General features: G+C 43.6%; 2 protein-coding genes across 4 annotated transcripts in view; one reads left to right on the top strand and one right to left on the bottom strand.

The window, feature by feature from the left end:
- The window catches only part of tox (thymocyte selection-associated high mobility group box), an 839,643-nt gene that overhangs the window by 678,243 nt on the left and 138,573 nt on the right, over window positions 1-22,827 (top strand). The gene's annotated exons all lie outside the window — the stretch shown is intronic.
- The window catches only part of chd7 (chromodomain helicase DNA binding protein 7), a 40,700-nt gene continuing 24,381 nt past the window's right edge, over window positions 6,509-22,827 (bottom strand). For all 3 annotated transcript variants that reach the window (XM_043259223.1, XM_043259240.1, XM_043259233.1), the window contains 26 exons: window positions 22,605-22,781; window positions 22,124-22,267; window positions 21,751-22,027; window positions 21,429-21,639; window positions 21,054-21,249; window positions 20,642-20,809; window positions 20,228-20,407; window positions 19,915-20,025; window positions 19,024-19,229; window positions 17,559-17,758; window positions 17,310-17,469; window positions 15,703-15,792; window positions 15,156-15,259; window positions 13,682-13,811; window positions 13,472-13,529; window positions 13,324-13,384; window positions 12,896-13,232; window positions 12,590-12,798; window positions 11,416-12,180; window positions 11,026-11,183; window positions 10,388-10,615; window positions 9,866-10,267; window positions 9,564-9,761; window positions 9,326-9,466; window positions 9,134-9,238; window positions 6,509-8,674 (listed from right to left, as the gene is read on the bottom strand). In XM_043259223.1, the coding sequence (XP_043115158.1) occupies window positions 7,613-8,674; window positions 9,134-9,238; window positions 9,326-9,466; window positions 9,564-9,761; window positions 9,866-10,267; window positions 10,388-10,615; window positions 11,026-11,183; window positions 11,416-12,180; window positions 12,590-12,798; window positions 12,896-13,232; window positions 13,324-13,384; window positions 13,472-13,529; window positions 13,682-13,811; window positions 15,156-15,259; window positions 15,703-15,792; window positions 17,310-17,469; window positions 17,559-17,758; window positions 19,024-19,229; window positions 19,915-20,025; window positions 20,228-20,407; window positions 20,642-20,809; window positions 21,054-21,249; window positions 21,429-21,639; window positions 21,751-22,027; window positions 22,124-22,267; window positions 22,605-22,781 (6,078 nt within the window). In that variant the 3' untranslated portion in view covers window positions 6,509-7,612. The remainder of the gene's footprint in view (window positions 8,675-9,133; window positions 9,239-9,325; window positions 9,467-9,563; window positions 9,762-9,865; window positions 10,268-10,387; window positions 10,616-11,025; window positions 11,184-11,415; window positions 12,181-12,589; window positions 12,799-12,895; window positions 13,233-13,323; window positions 13,385-13,471; window positions 13,530-13,681; window positions 13,812-15,155; window positions 15,260-15,702; window positions 15,793-17,309; window positions 17,470-17,558; window positions 17,759-19,023; window positions 19,230-19,914; window positions 20,026-20,227; window positions 20,408-20,641; window positions 20,810-21,053; window positions 21,250-21,428; window positions 21,640-21,750; window positions 22,028-22,123; window positions 22,268-22,604; window positions 22,782-22,827) is intronic.

Here is a 22,827-nt window from a genome sequence, read left to right as displayed (position 1 = left end):
ATACAAAATTTCTTGTTTTGTGGTTCCAGTAAGAAAGTAATGGGTTCAGAATATAGTTTTTACCTGCAGTACAGAGTAATTCCTAATGAAGAGAAGCTATATTATAGAAGATATTTGCCAGTTTGTTTTCTAAATTGAATTTTTGCTAAATATGCACCTCATGCAGTTCTTTTTAATTCATTTCATTAACACCTTACATTGTTCCAAACCCAAGCTTCGTTCATTTTAGCAACACAAATGAAGATATGTTTTGATGTAATCTGAAAGCTATTCTGATCCTCCATAGACAGCAACACAACACAGCTACCACGTTCAGGGCCCAGAAAGGTAGTACGGACATGGCACGCAACTTTAGTTGTCCACGCAATGAACATTAACCTAGACAAATTTGCACTATTTAAGCGAACAGTGGCACTCACTGCAGGAAAGATGGAGGAATCTGATTTAAAGACTTAAATAAGTACGCTTTTGTAAAATAATGACAAACAGGATGCATTTTCTTCAGTATTGGTCTTTGTGAAATTTTAAATGAACCAATTCAACTGAAAAATACATACTCCCAGTTATCCAGTCTGGATTTCATCAAAATTATCTTAAAGGAATAGTTCACCCAAAATTGAAAATTACCCCATAATTTACTCACACTTAAAGCCATCCCAGGTGTATATGACTTTCTTCTTTCAGACAAACAGTTTTTAAAAAAATGTATTCTGGTTTTTCCAAGTTTGGTAACGCTGGTGGCTATTGGCCACTACTTTTAAGCTCCATAAATTGGATACGGAAAACTAACCTACACGTCTCTGGGGGTTAACACATGTCTTCTGAAGCAGATCGATGGGTAACTCAAATCACTGACTTCCGGCAACGGCTGTATGCGTGTTTGCAAGAGATTCCTGGCTGACCTCTGACTCGACATATGAACAAAAGTCTTACTGGTTTGGAGTAACTTGAGGGCGAGTAATAATTGCAGAATTTTAATTTTTGGGTATACTATCCTTTCAGATTATGCAAAAAAAATCAGTGTGGGCTTTAATGGCTATAAAATAAAGATGAATTGCTAACGTTTTCAGAACTTTTTTTTTTTTTATTCATAAAACTTTGCTGAAATATGATCGAGGAGAATCATTCTCATCACACTCATCTCCACTGACAGATGCACAGAAGAATTTTACTGGGGTTCGTGTCCTATTAAAAGGGTCTAACGCCGCCCCTGTGATACGAGGCTGAGTAAATAGACGATTTTTGCGAGCGCTGTCTGTCTAAAATACAAGCATATTTCTATTTTTATATCCCCCTTTTCCTCAAGATGCTGTCGGTAGTTTTAAGTTGACATCTGTTTGCACTACTGAGTGAGAGCGTGCACAAGTGTGTGCGCGCGCAGTTTGAGAAACAGGCCAGGCGAGCAGTCGGCATGACACTTATCACCCAGTCTGCGATTGATGCTCTGCCTCTCGCCCTCAATGTCACGCACGACACATCCGTCTCCGGGGGAAACAGGAGGTGTGAGAGCGTGTGACAGTTTTAAATCCCCTCAGCCGGGGAGAAGGACATCGGCGCTGCATCTGATAGAGCCTGCGACGTCCCTCCCCCTACCTGTGTCACCGGTGCGGGATACTGTGATCAATCACGTAACCAAGACGGCGAGGCACTAGGTCGTCAAGGCGACCGCAAATCGCTCTTTATCGGAAAGCTGCAGAGACAGGCGGCCTGGCCAACTCCAGCTGGAAATGACATGTTTATTGGCTCAGAATAAGAATCAGCTGGCCAGAGCCTGACATTTCAAGAAAACAGTAGTTTTTAGGCTCATTGGCTTGGTGCTTTCGCGGGGGGCCGGAGGGATAGATGCGGTATAACTCATGCTTTTTGTGACACATCCCCTGGAATCGTGTAAGAGGAAACTGTAGGTCATCGGGATCACATTCCCGTGCATTACTAAAACCCCGAAGGCTCTCCGCTGAATATCAAATCAGTTCAGCAGCTGAACGGAGCACATAGTGAACGTATTAACAGACACTGGACCTCTGCCGCTAGATGTAAGTGCGCCGAGCCCCGGGCTTCAGAGACAGACCTGTCACAGTAGCTAATGAGCTGCTTTCATTAAGGGAGCGTCTAACAATTAGCTGATTATGTAATAATAATTTTGATTAGTCGCACCTCGATGCCTCGGGTCATTTCTTCTGAGAGACCGTACCTGCGTTCATGAATTAATTAAAGACAAATGGGAGATTTTTTTTTTTTGTGTGTGTGTGCATTGGAACTATTTTTCCCGTAAGGGAGGGTGCGGCAGTTTGTAAATTTTTACGTGCGAGGCCACCGGTCTCATCCTTTCGGCTATTTTTAGCTTTACGAACAGCTTTTGCTTCTTGATATTGCCAACTTGTGTGTCTTACCGTATTATTTACTGTTATCTTAATTATGAACAAAGTAGCCTATAGTGCAAACAGGTTTATAATTTACCGCACTTTGTTACTCTTCTTGCTAGAGGTTATGCATTGACATCACTAAGTGGCTAAAGAATCTGCTGTATGAATGGATTTAATAGGGAAGCTGTGAAAACATGATTGAAAAATTAACATTCGTGCATTCACAAAAAACTGCTTGCTTTCATGTAGAAAAATTTGGATAATACACCAATGCCACTCAAGGCCATTGCAATGTTGCACCATCTCACCTTATAAAAGAGCCAATTGCGTGCCTTGAAGAAAAACTAATTCCTCCTTTTTTAATGTAAGAGCAGATCAGTGGGCGAAAATATAAAGAAATGAATTTTTTTTAAACATTTTATGCGAATCTCTCATTCTACCACATTCCAAAGGCTGAGATCTGGTTACTCTTGAGTACAATGAACTAATTCAAATGTAGTTTTGTAGTTTTGTGACATGCTTTGCTTTCCTGCTGTGGTCATAAAGGGATGGACATGGTCAGTACTAGTAGGCTGTGGCATTTAAAGTGGCCCAAAGTAAGCCAAGAAAAAAAAAAACGCTCCACCTTATTACATCACCACCAGCAACCTGAACTATTGATGCAAGGCAGGATGAATTCAAGACTTCTCACACCAGGTAACCTCTTTTAAATCTTCTGCTGTGCAATTTTGGTGAGCCTGTGCACATTTTAGTTTTTAAAGAGGCGGTTTATTATGTGCATAGTTTCCATGTTTTGGCAATAATGTAGGCATTTATTTGTTCCTGTCTCGTGAAAAGTATTTTTTCTAAAAAATGTGCAAGATTAAAAAGAAAACATTTAAGTTATATCCTTCGGTCTGAACTGAACCCCATCACACTAAAGATTCTACGGCCATAATTATTTAATCACCACACATATGAGGCGTAATTTACCAGAAATGACATAATTCAGGGCTCTTTGAAAGTGGTGCTTAAAATGATTGCTATTATCATACTTCTCATTCATATTATCTTTCAACATTTCATCAACATTAATCCCAAAGTATATACAATTGCCATATATATCCGTCTAACTACATGAGGAGCAGTGGCCATTTTGAGCAAAAACCCACAACCCCCGTAACACTCAACCCAGTCACAAATATACGCATTTCTCGTTGTTATGGGCTTATTTACATAACCTATTCAGCATTTCTTAATAATAATATAGTCTTGGTTTCATACTTACTAAAGTAATTTCAGTGTAACGGTCTTTGACTTTTGTTTGTGTTTTCTTTTCCCCCATGTGTTCATTCTTCTGCAACTATGACCTTCGAATGACTCGCCTTTAAGGGATTTGAAACAACTGATTGAAACAACGTGTTTCTGACAAACCGAATATCATTGCAAAATGTTCAAACAATGCATATGGGCAGATTTTAATACCGCCCTTTTATGTTTCGGCGGTTCGGTGCAGGTCCTCTTCCACAGCACAGCAGCAGCCGAGGCAAGCATTCAGTTTGGCCTTCCCGCGAAAGGGCCTCTCCCGAGAGGAAGCTGCCAGCTCAAATCCCAGCGGCCCGCCGCTACTGAACTGTGCTGCGTTGCCATGTTTGACGCTCAGTGGCTAACCACAACCTGCCTCCTCGCCAATGACAGACTTCACACCCAGCAGTCAGTGGTTTGTGAAGGAGGCACGATGCCGGCGGTGACGAGCCCTCTGCGAGCGACTGCGCCATGTGTCAAGATGGCACATAATGACTAGGAACCACAGAAGATTTTCACTGCCACAAAAACCGCTCTGACAACATGAGAACTCGCTCTTCATTAAAAACAGGAAGCGGAGAAAAACGATTCAACAAGCACAACAGCAGTTCACTGTTATTTGCTTATAAAGGACAAAGAAAAACATTTTCCACATCCCAAAACTCAATTAACGTACATTAACACCTCAGGACTTCCACGGCAACAATAAAAGCCATCATTTTGACAACTCCGCGCACAAGCACCTCCTGTCCAAATCTCAAACTCTAACTCCTGCCAAGAGCTGCATGCTGGGTGCACACGAGACCTATGGATTTCACGAGCCACTTCATCGGAAAGTGCAATTATGAAAGATGTCTGTCGAGAGAGGGGGAAAAAAGCCTTGTTCCAGGCGTTAGGCTCATAATGGCTGGCTACTGGAGCGGACAGAGAGCCCCTGCCATGTCCTCTCGTCCTGTCGGAGCGCGTTATGTCAGCCGCTCCACAGGACTGATGGTGTTTATGATGGCTAGAGTAAACAGGCCTGTCGGAGCCTCTCTTTTCCTGGCAACCAGGTCATGCAGTGCTACTGTATGAGGCATCTAGCGCAGAACTGTACAAATAATTCTGTTGTTAAATTTTTTAAGAATTTCAAAATTCTACTCAGTGATATGAAGTGTGGAAATTGCTGTAACTGGAACGAGTGCTGGGTGATACGCTCAACTGTCATATCTTCAGCCTGTGAGATTGCCTGATATAATTCTGCTAATTTATTTACTTTAATTTCTTTTTCACACATTTTTGTCCACCCGCCGAATTATTAGCTTCCTCATTGAAACCGATACGGAACCGCCTAACCCTAAAAATACCAATACTAGGGGGTAATAATCTGGTGGGGGGTCAGAATTTGAATCGAACCAACTCCAGCATAAGGCTAAAAGCGGTCTAATGTTTTTATGATGACTGAATAGAAACACTATGGCCCCATTTCATAGACAAAGCTTAAACCTAAATCAGGATTAGGCCACAGTTCAATTAGGACATTTAAAGAAATGGTTAACCCATAAATTTAAACATTTTTGTTCTGCTGAACACAAAGGAAGATATTTTGAAAAAAAGTCATTAACCAGGTTTTGGGTCACCCTTGACTTCCAGAGCAGGAAAAAACAATACCACGGAAGTCAATGGTGGACCTAAAACATCCTGGTTAAACCTTATTCAAAATATCTAACTTTTTATTCCGCAGAACAAGGAAATTCATACAGTTTTGGAACGTTTTAGGACGAAATATTTCTTAAATTTTAATATACATGCCTTAAAAAAACATTACTGGTTTGTAGCTTAAGACACAACAAAGGTTCTCGTTTTTAGATCAGTCAGCACAAGTTTCTTTCGCTTGAACCTGCTCAGATTTACATTTTAGTCTAGGACTGAGCTTAAATCTCGTCTGTAATACTGGGGGGTAAGTTACTTAATAAGGCTTACCTTTCCAGTTATTCAAAAAGCAGCTGCAGAAAACGAGCAAAGAACATTTACATTTTTAAAGAAAATCACTGACTTCAGTGAAGCGCCAGTTACAAAAAAACAAACAAACAAAAAAAAACAGTAAGAGAAGCTGTCTATACCGCGTGATGAATAAATCCCCTTTACTTGGTCCAGACACCTGCACTTTGTTTAAGAGAGAATTCGCAAGGTGCTGTATGTAGGATTGAACGGCTGAACTAGTTATTGTCCAAATTCAAAGTATCAAAGACGTTTTTTTCCTCACCGAGTCTGCCTCCTCCTCAGACTAGACGCACACGCGGGTTGCCAGATTACAGACGCCATGATTACTAAAAAAATCGGGGTGCCGACACACAATTGGGTGAACTGCCAGTGGGGCGGGTTACACAACGACGCATTCCGTCGCGAAACGCACGTTTTCAAAGGAGAATAACTAGCGTTTTCAGATAAACAAAAACGTTAACACAGCATGTTTCTTAAATGCATGCAAACATGTTATTTACATGCTTTACTCGAGTCAAAAACTTACAGCACAATTCAATCAGCCAGCGCGCCAAAACGCCCGTTTCAGCGGTAACTAAAACTGAACGTATCTGATTGGATATTGCATACAAAAAGTCAGCAGAACGATTGTCTGATTCGTCAATAACAAAAACAAACCCGCCCTGATATTAATTTGATGGCAGTACTAGCATAACTATAAAAAACGACAACTATAATCTTTAGTAAAAACTTTGCAATTATTTAAAATGAACCTAATTTGACAGATCAAACTGATGTAAACATGAAGTGAACGAACAATTTGCGTTTTATATAGCTATAAAAGGTTTGTCGTCAGAGGATGCCGTTTGACATCCCCAGAGAGCTACACACAAACACAGTTTTGGTTTCCTAGGCGAATATTGTGAGTCACTTTTATTAAAAGCATCATTTCTACAGTTGGCAGCAATTTACAGTTCATCATACATGATGGTTTCAAAAAAAAAAGAAAAAAAAAAAAGAAAAGAAAAAAGGACACACCAAAGAAAAAAAAAAAAAAAAAAAAAAACATTTACAACATTTATGTCTGTAAACTTCAAGGCTAGTTAGAATTGAGGTAATGCTGTTCAGCTTTGTGGCTAAAGTAACAAAAGTCCATTCAAATAGATAAAAGGTACCTGATTTTATTCTTACACCAGTGCATTAACATGGATACAATGAGACAATTTGACTGCAGTAATTTATTTCATGTCGTTTTTTCCACACTTTCCGGTGTTTAGTCAAAAGAGTAAAATTGAACATTCAAAAGCTGCCTTCGTTATTGCTGTCTCCACAGGTCGAGAGGTCTCCTCACCCGTTTGGATTGTCAGTGTGAGAGACTGGGAACAGTCCAAGTGTAGGCTATGATATGTGAGAACTTTGCCCGCTCCTCTTAGCAGAACAGTACAACGAAAACCACGATTCTTCCTCAGCAGCGGAGAGTGTCTTAATGCCGTTAAATTGTACATCACTGAATATTACGAGATGCTACTCATTGTTACAATATCAACAGCAGAGAGAGACAGAGAGAAAAAAAAAAGTGACAACAAAACAAAACAATAATATTAAAATAAGGAGAGCAGCATAGCACTATCGGAACGATTAATTCCTATAATATTTCAGGAAATTTCCACCTCATCTAGAAGGCACCCACACAGTGCCAAAGACTTCAAGGGAAAAATTTTTTTAAACAAAAAGTAAAGAAAACACAAGGGAAAAAAAAAACCAAAAACAAAAAAACACACCCTTTTGACATCCGCACAACTGTTCAGGTCATCCCCGGCTATGCTAATGGTTACAGAGACAGCTTATTCGCTTTCCTCTTAACGTTACCTGTCAACAAAAACCAAACGACCAAAGTGTTTTGGATATTGAGTTGGCATGTAAACAACTGGACTAACCATTCTGTCAGAGTTCAGTCTGCGTCACAGCCCTGGGGAAGTGTTAGAAGGCTCGATTCAGTTTTTTTAGTCACTTTTGTCATCCTCATCAGCAGGGTCATCATCCTCCTCATCATCATCATCGTCATCATCCTCATCATCCATTCCACCCTCCATGGAGTCCATTTCCTCTGCCGGCCCTGCCAGGTCATCATCTAGTACTGATGAATCAGCAGTCTTGTTCTGGCTCTCCTCTGAGTCACTGTCTTCAAGTGTGTTGTCAGCAGTTTCCACGTCAGCCATGGAGGCGTTCTGGTCCTGATTTGAGCGAAGCCCTTTACCAGACTCCTTGTCCTCTCCGGTGGCCCCTAAAGCCCCAGACACAGCATTCTGGAGATCAGCTAGAGAAGCTTGGGGGAAGCCAGGGATGCCCAAGCCGCCAAGACTGGGGGGTAAGAACATAGATGGGTAGAAGAGGCCTGGGGCCATGGTGGAGAGCAGGAAAGGGTTGAAGGCCAGAGCAGCGTTGGTGGACATGCCTGCGGAGGCAGCAGCGGCAGCAGCAGCGGCTGCTGCATTCAGTGTGGCGGTGTCACTGGTTACCTCAGCAGACTCTGTTTCAGATGATTTCTCTGCTTCCTTCTCCTCTTTATCATCTCCTTCATCCTTGGTCTCCTCGTCTACCTTCGGCTTGGGATTCTCATCAGATTCTGCCTGTTCTGTACTAGAGGCACCGTTGGTGGCCGTCGCAGCAGCAGCCAGGTTTCCTCCAAACAGACCCCCCAGGCTGAACATGTTGGGGAGGCCACCCATGCCAGGAAGCATGAGAGGCAGCATGGCTGCGGCATGCTTGGCATCCGCTCCCCCTCCGAGAGCAGGGGGAAATCCCATGAGGCCAGCGGCCAGCTGGAGGCTCTGGAGGTTCTGCAGACCCTGCAGACTGGTCAGGTCCATGCCACCAAACAGCCCGTTCATCAGCAGAGGATTAACGCCGGACGTGGAGGCTGCTGCTGCCGCAGCCGCTGCCTGTGCTGCTGCTGTTGCCTTGGCAATCTCAGATTTGGGTCGCCTGCCTCTGCGGCGCACACCCTCTTCTCTGACTACTGGCCCAGTCAGAAGACGGTCAAACATAGACTCTGGGAGAAAACCCTGGAAGCAAAAAGAAAATTGTACATTTAAAATTATACAACCACCATAAAAAGTTTGGAGTTAGTATGATTTAGAGTTAAATGTCCAATATTACAATTTAAAATAACTTTCTATTTGTAAATTATAAATCTCATTTGTTGTGTCTTCAGTCAGTCCCGTCACATGATCTTTCAGACAGATATGCACAAATATAACTGTTTAACAGTTATCCTGCTATGCATTTTTTCAGAATTTAAATATAAAATTTCACACAAATATACAAATATTTTAAATGAAAATATTTTGATTAATAAAAGTAATTCCTAAAAGTCAACTTGCTGAATGGCAATAGTATACTGCATTATTACATACAAATAAAAAATTAAGCAACAAACTATTTTAAAACATGAGCTCCTAATAGCCACTATTTTGTAGTTAGCGACTAAGATCTGAATTCTCTCCATTTAATAAAACACTCACTGATTGCTTCACTATATCCGTCCAGTCTGGGGCGATAGCAAATTCTGGATTTTCAACCAGCCAGCGGGGTAAATCCTTCATAGGAGGTGCCATGGCTCCTCCCATCTGTATTTATACAAATTAAAAATGTTGCAGTGAGTGTAAAAACATTTGTGGGAAATTAACTGAATCCATTGATAAAACAATACTTGCCTTCCTTCCATTCCGAATGTTAACAACAGGGACTCTCTCCTCTCCGGTCAGCGTATTAATGTCGATCTTGTTGGGATTGCGGCATCTGTGTCTTTTCTGTTTGGGCTTGGCAAACTGAGAGAGGAGGTGGTCCTCATTCTTCTGTAAGATAAGAACAAGACATTCCCACATCAGCAAACAGAAAAGTGAAAGTTGGGTTGGCAAAAAACAAAACAACAAAACCTCCCCCTGCACTCACTGGTACGTATCCAGGCATATCCATAGTGTAGGTGGGGTGCTGTCTCAGCCACTCCCGTAGGTCCTTAGTGCTGGGTCCATCTTCCCCTGTAAGATGGCTTCCCTCGTCTAGGCCTTCAACGGGTGCCTTATGTGCAGGAGATGACATGGGTCTATGTGCCCGCCCATCCACAAAAGCTTTGGTCCCTTCAGAATTTTCCTGCAGATGCAAAGGAACAGAAAATTAGGAAAGAGGGGAGAAAAAAAACCACACGCCACATGAAGCGGCATGACTCCCACATCACATCCTGACAGGATACGTACAGCATTGAGTTGTCCTCTTTTGTTCCCCATAAAGAGCAGTTCCAAACCCTCCACATTTTTCCTGCGACCTCTCTTTCTCCGGTTGGGGAGTTCAGTGTCAAGTAGAGAGCCGTTGACTCTGGGTCTAGAGGAAGAGCCTGCTTGCAGCAGCTCCATCTGTGCTTTCAGGGCTGCGGAGGAGGCCATGGCTCCAGGGAAGGCCGTGGAGGAGGAGGTGGACACGCCGTGCAGGGCCTTGGTCAGGTCTATGGCCTGTGCTTGGCCTTCAGCAGCATGGGACTCTCGTAACTGAGCAACCATCTCCATCAGGTTCCTGCGCTTTGCAGCACGCTCTGCCTCAATTTCCACCTTCCTCCTCCTACGTCTGCGCTGCCGAGGTACCGACAGACTCAAAGCATCATCCTGGATGAGAACAATGAGAGGGTGTTTAATAAAACAAACTAAATTAAAACTCATTTTATAATTTAACAACCATATGGAGTCTCAAGGGGCTGATCAGAAAGGGTTGGGGGTGGGACTTGCCTTGTTGACCTGTGGTGACATGGTGAGGTCCTCACTGCCACTATAGCTGGTCTGACCCACCAATGAGAGATCACCAAGACTCCGCCTCTGCAGGGGGCTGTCCGTTGCCAGGGAGCTGTAACCAGGCAACAGGCCTGGGAAGTCAAAGAACTGCCTCCTGTTGGAAGGCCACTTGCCCTTAATGACCGCTTCACAGATGTTGTCCATACGATTGATCATTACCCTGTCCTGAAGTACAAACACACAAAAGCAGCACAAGTGTTAGTGAATGTGTGCGCGTGGAAGCATACATAATGAACTAGAGGGTAAACAAAGGGTATCTTAATTTTCTCTGTTTCAGCTTCAGTTTCAGGTCCCAAGGATTTTATAATGCAATTTTGCCCTGTTATTAAAAGGAGGAAGCTCTGAAAGACTAAGTACAGTCTTTTCACTATGCATCACATCATCATATCTTCTTCAAAGTTTTGGACTTGACTTCATTTATTTTGAAACCATTGTTATGGTAAACTATAGTACTAGTACTACGTGCTAGAACAAGGGGAAAACGATGCCTCTTAGTTAATCTGAAAAAATATATATAATTGCCAAAAAAGGAAAGGGAATTGTGAGTGAAGTGGGGAAAAAATGGTTAAACTAACCTTGGGCCAGAAAGAGAACAGTGAACGTTCACTGAACATCTGAGAGGCTGACGGCTCAACGTCATCAACACTGAAGCAGTCCCTGGTCTCATCGCGGGCCGTGCTCAAAGAGGCATTGCTTTCCTCATCGAAATTCTTCCTCTCCGAGGCTCCTCCAACTGCAAAAGAAAAACAAAAAAACCCCCCACACCTTTTAATACAAGCTTAACAGCAATAAGATTCCCCCCCAAAATCCATTACTTTTTGAGCACCCTGATCAGCCAATTAAAGAAATTAAAACAATTAAAGAAAAAGCTTGTTCTAAAATGTTAAAGCCATGTTTCTCTGACGCATAGCCTTCTTCATAAATGCAGTGTCAACAAATAAAACACCAAATAGTCCAACATTCACCTTCAGCTTGTGAAGATTTTTCTGATTTGTCATCTTCATCCATCTTCTCTTCCTCATCTTCTTTGGAGGTTTTGTCAGTAGGAAGTTTAGTTTCCGTGGTCAGTGGCTCTTTCTCATCCTCAACGTTTTTATCCTCAGGGGTAGTGGGCTCCTGATTCATGGGCTTCTCATCAGCCATTCCATCCACAGGAGAACCCTCCTCTACCTTGGTCTGAATCTCCATTGCATTATCTTTCTCCTCCTCTTCCATCTTTTCCTGTTTAGGCTCATGCTTAAGACCCAGATCATTTGCTTCCTCTTCTTTTTTAGGAGAGAGGGCTTCAGATTTTTCTTCTTTAACCTCCTCCATGTCACCATTCTCCACTTTGGGCACCAACACATCTCCCTGCTCTTCCTTCACCTCCTCATCTTTCAGCAGGTTCAGAGGTGTAAGAGGATCAGACACAATGGGCAGCTCTGCACCCTTCCCCTGTGTGAACTTCCGATGGGCCTCCAAAAAGCTCAGCTCGGGGTCGTTGAGGATGTGGTAGTCAGTGCGGCTGACGCCGTGTTTTGCAGCTCCACGCAGGAGGTCCCGGTCATGGCGTCCGGGCTCCCACCAGGCTGGAAGGTCAGGGCTGGGTTGGCACAGACTCAACCTCTCATCCAGCTGAGGGTGCGGCAACACCTGCTCCCTGATCCGCCGCAGAAGCTCGATACGATAGAGCGTCCGTGAAGCCCGCTCTTCTGTAATGGGGTCAATTATGAGGGTGGGATCAGGCAGTTCTGCAAATAGAAAGATGATGTCCAGTTGCATTACAGAGAATGGAAAAATTAAAAATCAAAACATCAAAATGTATGAAAAAAAAAGTTATACTATGATAATATATATATAAATTCAGGCTTCACAATATTACAATGTCCACTTGTCTAGTTTTGAAAATAGACAAAATACTGTTCTGAAACATCTTTAATGTTTCTTCTGCTACTATATTTCTTCTTGGGTTGAAGACATAATCGACATGGAACTGAAAGTACTTTTAAAAGGTTGGCGGAAACAGACTAGGTTGTTCTCTCAAACAACCTATTGGGATTACACAACAAAACCAACAAGCAAGCAGGAATTGACAATAAGAAAAAACCCCCCACACAACTCTCAAATGATCCAAAAAAAAAAAAAAACCCAGTAGTTTACCTGTCTCAGATTTCACTTGCATCCGGCACACCCGCTTACACATGGCTACAAAAGAGTAGTAATATTTTTCCAAGCTTTCGTCTGTCTTCTTGTCTAGACGAGCAAAAGCACGGAATTGGGACCAGTCAAAGCACTGTCTGTGCACGTCATAAACCACACCGAATGTGGACACCACACGGTAGAAATCGGCCTCTTCACGCCTTGTCCATCTGGAAAACAGATGTTGGTAAATGAAAACAAGGTCATGTGTGACTAAAGGAGAAATATATATTTCTTTTTTTTATGGAAGATCTAGAAGTAACTCACCTCTGCCGTCGCTCTTTAAAATAAGCTGCTCCATCAGCCAGCAGGGCGGCGCTATCAGGGATGAAAGGTGATCCCTTGGCCATGAATGGCCCTCCTTCGGCCATAAAAGCCACTGCTCCATCTGGAGCATAAGCTCCTCCCTCTGTTACCATGGCAAGTATGTCATCACGCGGACGGCCTCGGCGCCGGTCAGGTTTGGTCATGGCTACCTGCCTAAGTTGTTCGCGTTTGTGAGTGCGCTGATAGGCCGTGATGAGGCGGCGCAATCGGGCTGTCAGAGCAGAGGCTGGCGGCCAGTACAGATTGCCTGCTTTACCATTCTCTCCAGGCTTAGGAACTGAGGGTAGAAAAACAGGAAATTTGAGTTTGGCAAAGTCAAAATCTTAATTATGTTGAGTACATAACCTGTATGCTAGGGAAATAAATACCTTCTCGAGCCTCACCATCCATCCCATCGTCTTTATCATCCAGTGGAGAGTTTGTAAAATCCTGCAAAAACGTTAAAAGAAACAATGAGCCAATTTAGTACCAATTTAGATTTTTAGACAGTCAAGACCAATGTATCAACAAACTCACATCAAGATCGTCTTTAAACGGCATTCGGAGTGGCTTGTACTCTGGGTCCTCATCCTCTCTATTGTGAAAAAGAGAAAAGCTTTTAGTGTGGGAGAGAAAACAAAGAAAAGAACCAAAAGGAAAGTGGGGTGAGGGATAAAGAAAGAGCCAGAGAAAGAAAGAGCAGGAGGAGTCCCTCTTGCTGGGGCTGTGATTTTGGGCCAAACTTACCCCTCGACACCATCTGCCATCATGTCCGCTCCCCTCTGCTCGGCAGCGATGGCCTTGGCATCGGGCATGCCCACCCTCTCCAGGAAACACAGGGTGGGGTCAGCACGCATAGAGTTATACTTCTCGTAGCCTAGCGGAAGAAAAGAGAGCAGCGGTGAACATTAAATATACATAATTACAGGCTGGGCTGTGGGCTGGGGAGCTATTATTTCCCCTGGTGATGTGAAAGCAGAGAAAAGTATTACTGGTGTCAAATGTAGTTTAAAATTAAATTAAAAAGAATACTCAAATGTTTAAATGCAATGTTAGTTCTGTGAGGTGCTAAAAATGTAATGTGCCGCAACAAAAACAAACCCCCCCCCCAAAAAAACACCACCACCACCCTTAAAAACTGAACCATATAATACAAAGTGAAATCCTTTTTAATACTACCAGAAGATAAAATCAAACCAAAAAAATAAAAAATATAGAAGGAACAAAAGGCCAAGCCAAAGGAAAATGCCCGTTGAAACTGTCCAAGCAGAACAGATTCGAGCCTGCGGATCCCTACAGTGCACAACAGGGGAGGCGATTGGCAGGCTGGACCCACTTCAGCTGAGCCGCTGATCAGACAGGGCTCGAGCACCCCCTCCCCCGCCAGAACATCACATTTCAATTAGGATTTATGCGGTGACACATTGTTCCTAACTGCCGCCGCGCCCCGAGCCAAACTGTAATCATGAGGGGGTTTATAGGCCATCACTCTTTCCTCTGCAGTCCAGGCCTGCCACCTCTTCTCTCCCCGTTTCCTCCCCAGACCTCCCTACTGAATTGGGATTATGATTAAGAACAGGCTGCCTGTGTTATATACACGCTCCTGTGTGCGCGCGCACACACACACGTATGGAGGCCAGCTGAGTTAACGAGGTAGCGCAGCGCACCGGGGGAAAGCAGAGAGAGCTCTCTGTACACACATTCATGAAAAAGACCAATCTGAGAGAAGCATGAAAGCCCCTCCAAGATTAATATCGGTGGTGAGAGCAGCGGACATTATTAAATAAAGCGACTATTACTATACTTAATACAATTAAAAGTCAGCGGCTGAGAAATCCCTCTCCATCTTTTTCTTAATACAGCTTTTGGCCCCGTTTTCTCTGAAAGATAAATTGGGACAGCTGCGCAGCTTCACAAAAGAAAACAATCATGTCCCAAACTGGGAATTTAGCAGGTTCTCCCAGAACACTTCTTAACACCGCAGGTCAATGTTAATAAAATGTGCTGAGAGGTGCCTGTTGCCTCTGACGGATTAGATCTCGGCTCTTTCCCCATCTATTTTCCCAGCCACCCTCCATCGAGTGCAGGATCAGCCATTCGGAAAATATCACCAATCAATCTCTAGGCATTATTACAATAGGTCAACATTAGTAATTACTGTCGCCTGTCACCGCGAACGTACCAATCAGAGAGTGTCAGCTTGTGAGGAGGCAGGGCTTACCATGCTTAAAGACGCCGATTAGGAGGGACTTGTCCGCTTCGAGATCCCACCAATCAGTGGGGACATCAGCATGGAAGGGTTGCGGGATCCAGATATCCAACTCGCTATAAGCGAAAGACAAACAAACACAGGAAAGAGTGATTAAAACCAGGAGATGGCCACAGCGGCACATAATCTAATGAGAGCGGCATTAATGTCTATCTGCAGACATCTGGTAGGAAACGCAAGCATTAGCAAGCCGCATCTCATTTAGGGCCATTTCTCATCTTGTTTATTCGGGGCCAACCTGATTACGGCCAGAGATCTGAGCCACCCGCTTATCTCACCCCATGCACTTGCGTGCAAATGCAAGCCCCTCACAGTCATTAGAACTTCAGTCGAGTCCTTGAGAGCATCAACATGGCGAGCACGTTTGCACATTATAAATGCATGCACATCTGGGTGGGGGTGTTGTCAGAAAGGGGGAGGAGGAGGAGAAGGTGATGGAGGGAGAGGAAAGATAACAGCAGGCAGGATTCGGTGGAAGGGAATGGAGAGAGATGCCAACCTTGAATCGGTTCCCTCCAGGATTCTGTCTGCATGGTCTCCGATGACTTCTTGTCGTAGATAGTAGAGCATGCGGACCCGCAGCAGCACTCTGTCAGAGATAGAACGAGCAGAAGAGACAAAAAAAAACAACAAAAAAAACAAAAAACAAAAGATGAGTTGGGGTTAATGGAGTGACACACAGAATGAAAGGAAAGAAAAAGGGACAAAGGGAAGGAGAGAAGGCAGAAAACAAAAGAGTGAGTAAGTTTGGCCAGCTCTGAGCTGTGCCAGCAGCAGTAGCAGCGGCAGCAGCAGCTCTTTGGCATGTGCCACGGCTCATCCATCATGCTGCCAGGGCTGATTAGCCACGCTGTGCGGCAGCCTCCACGCCTGACAGATGGCTGCACATAATCACCTCTGTGTGTGCCGCCTTTCACCCGCTTCCAACAGGTCTGCCTGGCACCTGGCCTGGCACCGCGCCGCTGCGCTTGGGGAGCCGCCCGTACCCTCCCCCCCTCCCCTCCTCCACATGTACGTACTCCAGCACCTTCATCCTCTCGTTTTCATTTCCTTCCTAATGCTGTTAGGGAAGTTGGGGAGGTGCTAACGGGACGCCTCTAAAGTACAGAGGCAGAAGTTTGCAGTGTGTCGAGCAGATGGTTGGCGGTCTAAGCACCTCGCATTTATCGTCTCGTAACGTTTCCTCAGCTGTTGCTCTGTTCCCCTTTTCTGGATGCACATCAGAGCCAGCAGTGTAAACAGTGTTTTGCTTTCTCTCTCCGTCTCTGCCTAGAGTAAGGCAGGACACAACAATGCTGGCCTGGCAACAGAAATTATTTATCAAATGAAACCGGAGAGGTCTCGAAAAACAAAAGACGCAAGCCGGCAGCACACGAGGCATAATGGACGTGTGGGGCGAGAGGCGAAATCATCATGTGCGGCCTGATGAGCTGAACGATGAATTATTGAGTGATCTTAAAATCTTTAATTTCAGAGATGAAAAAGACTCCTCACGGCCTGTCATTCATTATTTCCGAAACTTGGCAGAAGCCTTTGCCAGAAAGATGGGACTCTTTCTTTTGCCAGATTCTCTACAGCTGGCCATTTTTTAACTGACATTCATTAGTCAAAGCTAAACTACGGAGGAGCCAAGCAACTTAATGAAACATCTGCACCAAAAGGTAACAGCGCTAACTCGCTTTTGGACACGTTCAGCTAAACTCGGAAGTTTGCTTCAATTACTTTTTCAACTTGAAAAGCTCTTCAAGTTTTCAAATGCACCTGCTTCTGAGGATATCAGACTTGGAAGGCAAAAGGTTACTTTCAAACAAAACGGCAGCAGAAGAACTGAACAGGCTGTGTGGAATTTTAAACCTGGGCTCTTCAACTTTTTGAGCTTACTTATTTAGAAATTGTTTTTGTATTTTTATACAAAAATTAGCTAAATGGTTTCCATTCATATGCCAGGTACAAACCCGAATAGATATAGATTATACTAATATCTACTGTGCAACATACTTTAAATGAAATAAAGCAAATAGAAAACAAGGGAGATATCTATTAGATATCTATCTGTCCTTAAGTGTCCTTAAGTTAAGAAAGGGCAGTCTGTAAAATGGTACATACTTGTTGCAGTGGTGTTTGAGGTGTCTCTTGTAACTGTCCTCCTGAAGGAGGATGTCAGGATTACAGTCAGCAAGCCAATCAGCCTGTGGCATGTGAGTTTGAGCAGCCTGCGGCTTCCCCTTTTTCCCTTTACGCCCCCTGGGCACCGGAGCAGACAGTCCTGAAAAATCACAGAAATGCAATTGTTTAGCACGTAAAGAGATAAATGCTGACAGGAGATTTTATATTTGTTCCAGATCAGCACCCTACCAGAGTGGTTGGTAAGTGTACGGCTCTGACCATCCTCGGTAGGGGTTATGAGGTCCCAAATGAAGCTCTTGATGTTCTCGTCTCCACGGTAGTGGAGCAGGCAGTAGGCCAGGAGTGCACGGCAGATGGTCTCTATGTCTCGCTCCCTCAGTGGGCGCTTAAAGCGTCCATGGGACAGGATGTCACCCCAGCGGCCCCATCTACGCATAACAGAAGAGAAGTTAGCCAGAGCAAATATAGCATGTGAAAACTTCAGTTTGTGTCCTTTCAGTTATTTAAAAAAATGCAAGCCTTTTTGAACTGCAATTGTTTTGTTTTTTTTAATGAAACATGGAGAGAGAAAAAAGTGTCACACACAGAAGACTAGTTAAACTAATTCAAAGAAAGCACTTGTACAGTTTGGGAAAAACAAAAACAAAATAGGATCGTTCAAGTATAGTATTACTGTATGGTTGTGCCATTTCTCACAAACTGTAGGAGGAGGGGTGGCACCACTGAATTGCTGGCATGGTACATGACCATGAGAAGACCCAATGCCCTTGTTATTTGATGGAGTACTCAAGCGCTCTCTAAGCACAGGCCTAAAGGGCTTTTTGGGAAAGGAGGTGGGGGTCTGCTCTGATTTCACAGACCTACACTGCTTTTCCAAAAAAAAAAAAAAAAAAAAAAAAAAAAAAAAACCATCAGAAGAGACAAAGCCCTTAGACTTGATGGATCTAATTTGCCGCGTAGCCCAGGGGTCTAGACGCGTCTGACTGAAAAAATAAAAAAAAAATACTGGTCAGACATGGTGCGTGCAGCCAGCCATGATTAGTGCTGAGTGCACTGAGGCCTGCCGCTTAATTAACTGTGTGCGTTAGATAGCGCCGTGTCTGCCACTGCCCCGGGACAAGCAAGCGTGACAAACTCGGCCACTCCACTGGTGGGCTGTGAGCTACCAGATATTCTCATTCCAAATGGAAAACAAGACGAGACAAGGGGAATTTGGATGGTGATAAAACAAAGCAGGAAGCTGAATATCCTGTCTCATGGCACTGGGATGGACTTCCTGCTAAAGCTGGTTTCCACTGTGGGCTTTGAATTAGGAAAATAGAGATCTATTGATGTTTTAGTAAGTATGGACTGAAAAAGACTGATGGATAGAATTGGTTGACAATTTTTGTTAGCAATGATTTTGACTCGTTACTATATGGGAAGGGAAATGTGACCAATGAGGGCACATTGTTGCCCTGTAGGGTCATGTATAGTTGGTGCACCCAAAGTAGCTTTTGAGAAAAAAAAAAAAAAACATCTGCTAAATGGCAACTAATTATAGTGATAGGCCCCAGGGACTGCTCAAGTGCAAGATGGTGATTTAACACAATCTCCAAAAATTTGCAGGCTAGAGCAGCCCACTAAAAAGGGGTACAAAGCTGTTAAAGCTAACAACAACACTGTAATATGACCATTTTCAGACTGCACTCACCCGTACACCAGCAAGTTCTTCTCCACTCTGAAGCACTCACTGCGGGGGTACCCCTGGGTTCGGTCCTGGGGCCTCCGCGGTTTCTGAATGGGCTTGTCCTCTGAGTCACTCTCAAGCTCCGAGTACTCCATCAAATCATCCTCCTTCATAGAACTGTAGTGCCGGGTCTGCTTCCGGACCCGAGGAGTGTCAATCACTAAAGTATTCTGACAAGATATACAATCTGGAGGTTAGAATACTCTTTCAAGGGTTTAAGACCGCAGAAAAGGTTTATGCATGTTTAGCACTTTCAGTAGTATACCATGGTAGCACCATGATATAGGTGGCTCCTAGACAGCAAGATGAAAGACCTCCGCTCAAGGACATATGCAGAAAATACTGTGATAAAGCATTTTTATTTAGACATAACATGGCGTTTCGCTTCAAGCAGATATAAGCTGCTTAGCGCTTCCAATTCTCCTGAGTGCAAAGAACAGTGGTAATTACAGAAAATGCTTCCCATGGCCAAGTTTAAACAATTTCGCCTTTGCTCAATTACGGCTACATTCCACGCACTGTTAGCCTGGGGAAATCAACCTCATTAATTATGCCCAGATAGCATATTTATGAGGAGTGACACCACCGAGTGTGGTGGAAACTATCCAGATTTGGATTCACACCATCTTCAGTTATCAACTGTCAGATAGAATTATGAATATGATACCTGTCAAAAGCTGCTAATGCATGACCCTGACATTAATGAAACAATGAATAATAGTAAGCTGTAAGTGCTCCACACATGATTACACAAGAGAGAGGTGCTAGAGATTAGTGCCTCACTCCATGCAACATCTCCTGTGAAGCATTTCACAGCACAAGAGAGCTCCTTTTTACCATTAAGTTGCAGCTTACCCTTCCGTTGATCACATCCAGGTCCAGCTCTGCTTTCTTTGCCCATTTCTGCCAGAAATCTGGGTCCTCCAGAGAAATGTCGCTTCTGTTCCCAGAGGCCACAAAACTTGCCTGGTAGGGGAAAAAAATATATATAGTGAGATCAGACACACTTACCCTTTAGGTTGCACTATTTTAAGAGCAAGATAAAATGGGAGGCAAGCTTATAAAAGGTAATTACGCAACAACATTGATAGGTAGATCTATTTCTTTTGTTAATACCATCAATACTTCAGCCATGGCAAAAAGATTGAAAGATTTTAAATGTCATCACCTTAGCAAATGTTGATCCTTTGCCTTCTGATTCAATAGTAATGGTCTGTGTACGTCTCTGCAAAATCTGATCAATGTCTTCTTCACAGAACTTGGATCCCTCATCCTCCTCATCCATTAGAGCACCATACGCTCCTTTCCTTAGAAGGTCCTCAATCTCCTTTTTAGAGAGCTGCTGAACCTATTTAAAAAAAATAAACAAAAGAATGAACTTCACATAATACATATCTTAATAAATTTTATGTAGTGGACAAATTTAGGCAGATTTTGAAAAAGAAAATAAGGCAGAGTGCACTGGAATTAGAGGTCTTTCCACTGACTGCCAACATGTGCAAAGTATGTTTGATTAATGAACCATCTGGAACACTGTTTGAGTGAAACACCACAAAATGGTGGCGCTGTCTGCAGTTCATACCCCGTTGGCAGCATTTTCCCTCCCGCTCATGGACTGAAGCACAGCCTTGTCCAATCCTAACTTCAGACTGGCCTTGTCAAACATCTCTCTTTCATAGGAGTTCCTGGTGATCAGGCGGTAAATCTTCACAGCCTTGCTCTGTCCTATCCTGTGGCAACGAGCTTGTGCCTGAAGGCAACAGCACAAAACAGTCACACACAGACTGCCTCTGACGACTCGCACGCGCACGCACACACACACACACACACACGCACGCACAGAAACTGCTAAGGTTGCAGCAGAGTAGTTCCAGCTGAGTTACTAGTTGAAATGCAGCTAAAAGATGCTGTGTAAAATAAAATAGCTTCCAATGAAAGTCACACAGTTTCTCCACACACACAGGGACCATATATGGTCAAACATCCATGCTTACCTGCAAGTCATTCTGAGGGTTCCAGTCAGAGTCAAATATAATGCAAGTATCAGCTGCAGTTAAGTTAATACCCAGGCCTCCAGCCCTTGTGCACAGCAGGAACACAAAACGGTCAGAGTCTGGTCGTGAAAAGCGGTCAATAGCTGCCTGGCGGAGATTTCCTCGAACTCTGCCATCTATACGCTCATATGGATACCTTGAGGAAAGGAAATGAAATAATGACTACACCTAATAGGTAACGCCATTTTATTATGCATGTTCTGTTAACCCAATATCGTTTTTTTCTTTCACTTTCTACTCAACATATGAGATTGCACTTTAAAACACATAAGATTTCTTAATTTGTTGGCAGAGCTATGGGCTCAGGCATCCTACCGTCTCTGGATGAGGTAGTCCTCCAGGATGTCCAGACAGCGCACCATCTGGGAAAAGATGAGCACACGGTGACCCCCAGCCTTCAGTTTGGGGAGCAGCTTGTCTATCAGCACCAGTTTTCCTGCAGCCTGGATCATGGCCTGGAGGTGGAACTCTGGGAGGTCTAAGGGGTGACTCTCCCTGAACTCCTCCATTATCTTCTCCTCGGCTCCTACAGACAGAGAAAAGTGAATTGTCATTCTGGCTGAGTGGAAAAATAGTAAAACTTGTGAACATACACAAGTTTTCTGTTTACAGTTTTACTTAAGAGTCTACTTCTCACCATTGATGAGGTAGGGGTGATTACAGCACTTTCTCAGCTCCATCATGGTGTTCAGCAGGTTGGGAACATTGGATCCTCCTCCACCTCCACTGCCGCCACCTCCACTTTTGGACAGGAAGGCAAAATTCTTCTCCAAGATGGCACGGTAGTATTTCTTCTGCACATTGGTCAGCTCTACTTCAATGATGGTCTCCTCTTTCGGGGCAAGGTTTTTCTCCACATCCTCCTTCAATCGGCGCAGCATCATGGGTTTAAGAATGCCCTGCAGTTTTTGCACCTGAAACCAGATAGTGACATTAGATATATATCCAGACATCTCTGAAAATGCATCACATAACGATTGCAATAATTTAATTTAGTTGATATTTCATACCTGTTCTTCTGTTTTAAGATCTCCAAACTCCTGCATGAAGGTCGACTCCGAGGGAAACCTTTCAGGCTCCAGGAAATTAAGGAGACTGAAGAGCTCCTCCACTGTGTTTTGCAGTGGGGTTCCAGTCAGGAGGACTTTGTGTTCCTACGAAAGGTAGAGTGCCTTATTAAGTTTTCTTCAGCAAAAACAAAAATGTAGTAAGAATGTTTTCCACCATTATGTAGAAGGAATTTCAATTACCTATACACACACACACATGCATACATATACATACACACACACACACACACACACACACTTGTATAATGAAAAATCTAAAAACCACAAAAATAAACAAAATTTAGTATATTGCCAACACTTAAATTAAATTCCCTAACAGTTGCAGGTTTTCCAGCACCATGGAGGTTAAAACTAGAGTGACATTTATAGAAGGTTATTTTCAGCAACATCATATTTATTTGATAGAAGGGGAGACACTAACCATGTCCATCATCTTTAGGCCCTCAAGCAGCTTGCAATTCCTGTTCTTGAGCCTATGAGCCTCATCAATGATCACACAGCGCCACGGCACGCTTCGAAGCTCGGGGCAGTCAGTCAAGATCATCTCAAATGTGGTGATGATTGCATGGAATTTGTAGGCTCCCTTTATTACACGACCCTGAAGGAAGAGAGCTTTTGGTTACGATGAAGGGCCCTTGAAAACA

This window comes from Puntigrus tetrazona, chromosome 2, assembly GCF_018831695.1.
Source record: "Puntigrus tetrazona isolate hp1 chromosome 2, ASM1883169v1, whole genome shotgun sequence".
Taxonomy (NCBI): domain Eukaryota; kingdom Metazoa; phylum Chordata; class Actinopteri; order Cypriniformes; family Cyprinidae; genus Puntigrus; species Puntigrus tetrazona.
This window is presented reverse-complemented; position numbering and strand designations above follow the sequence as displayed.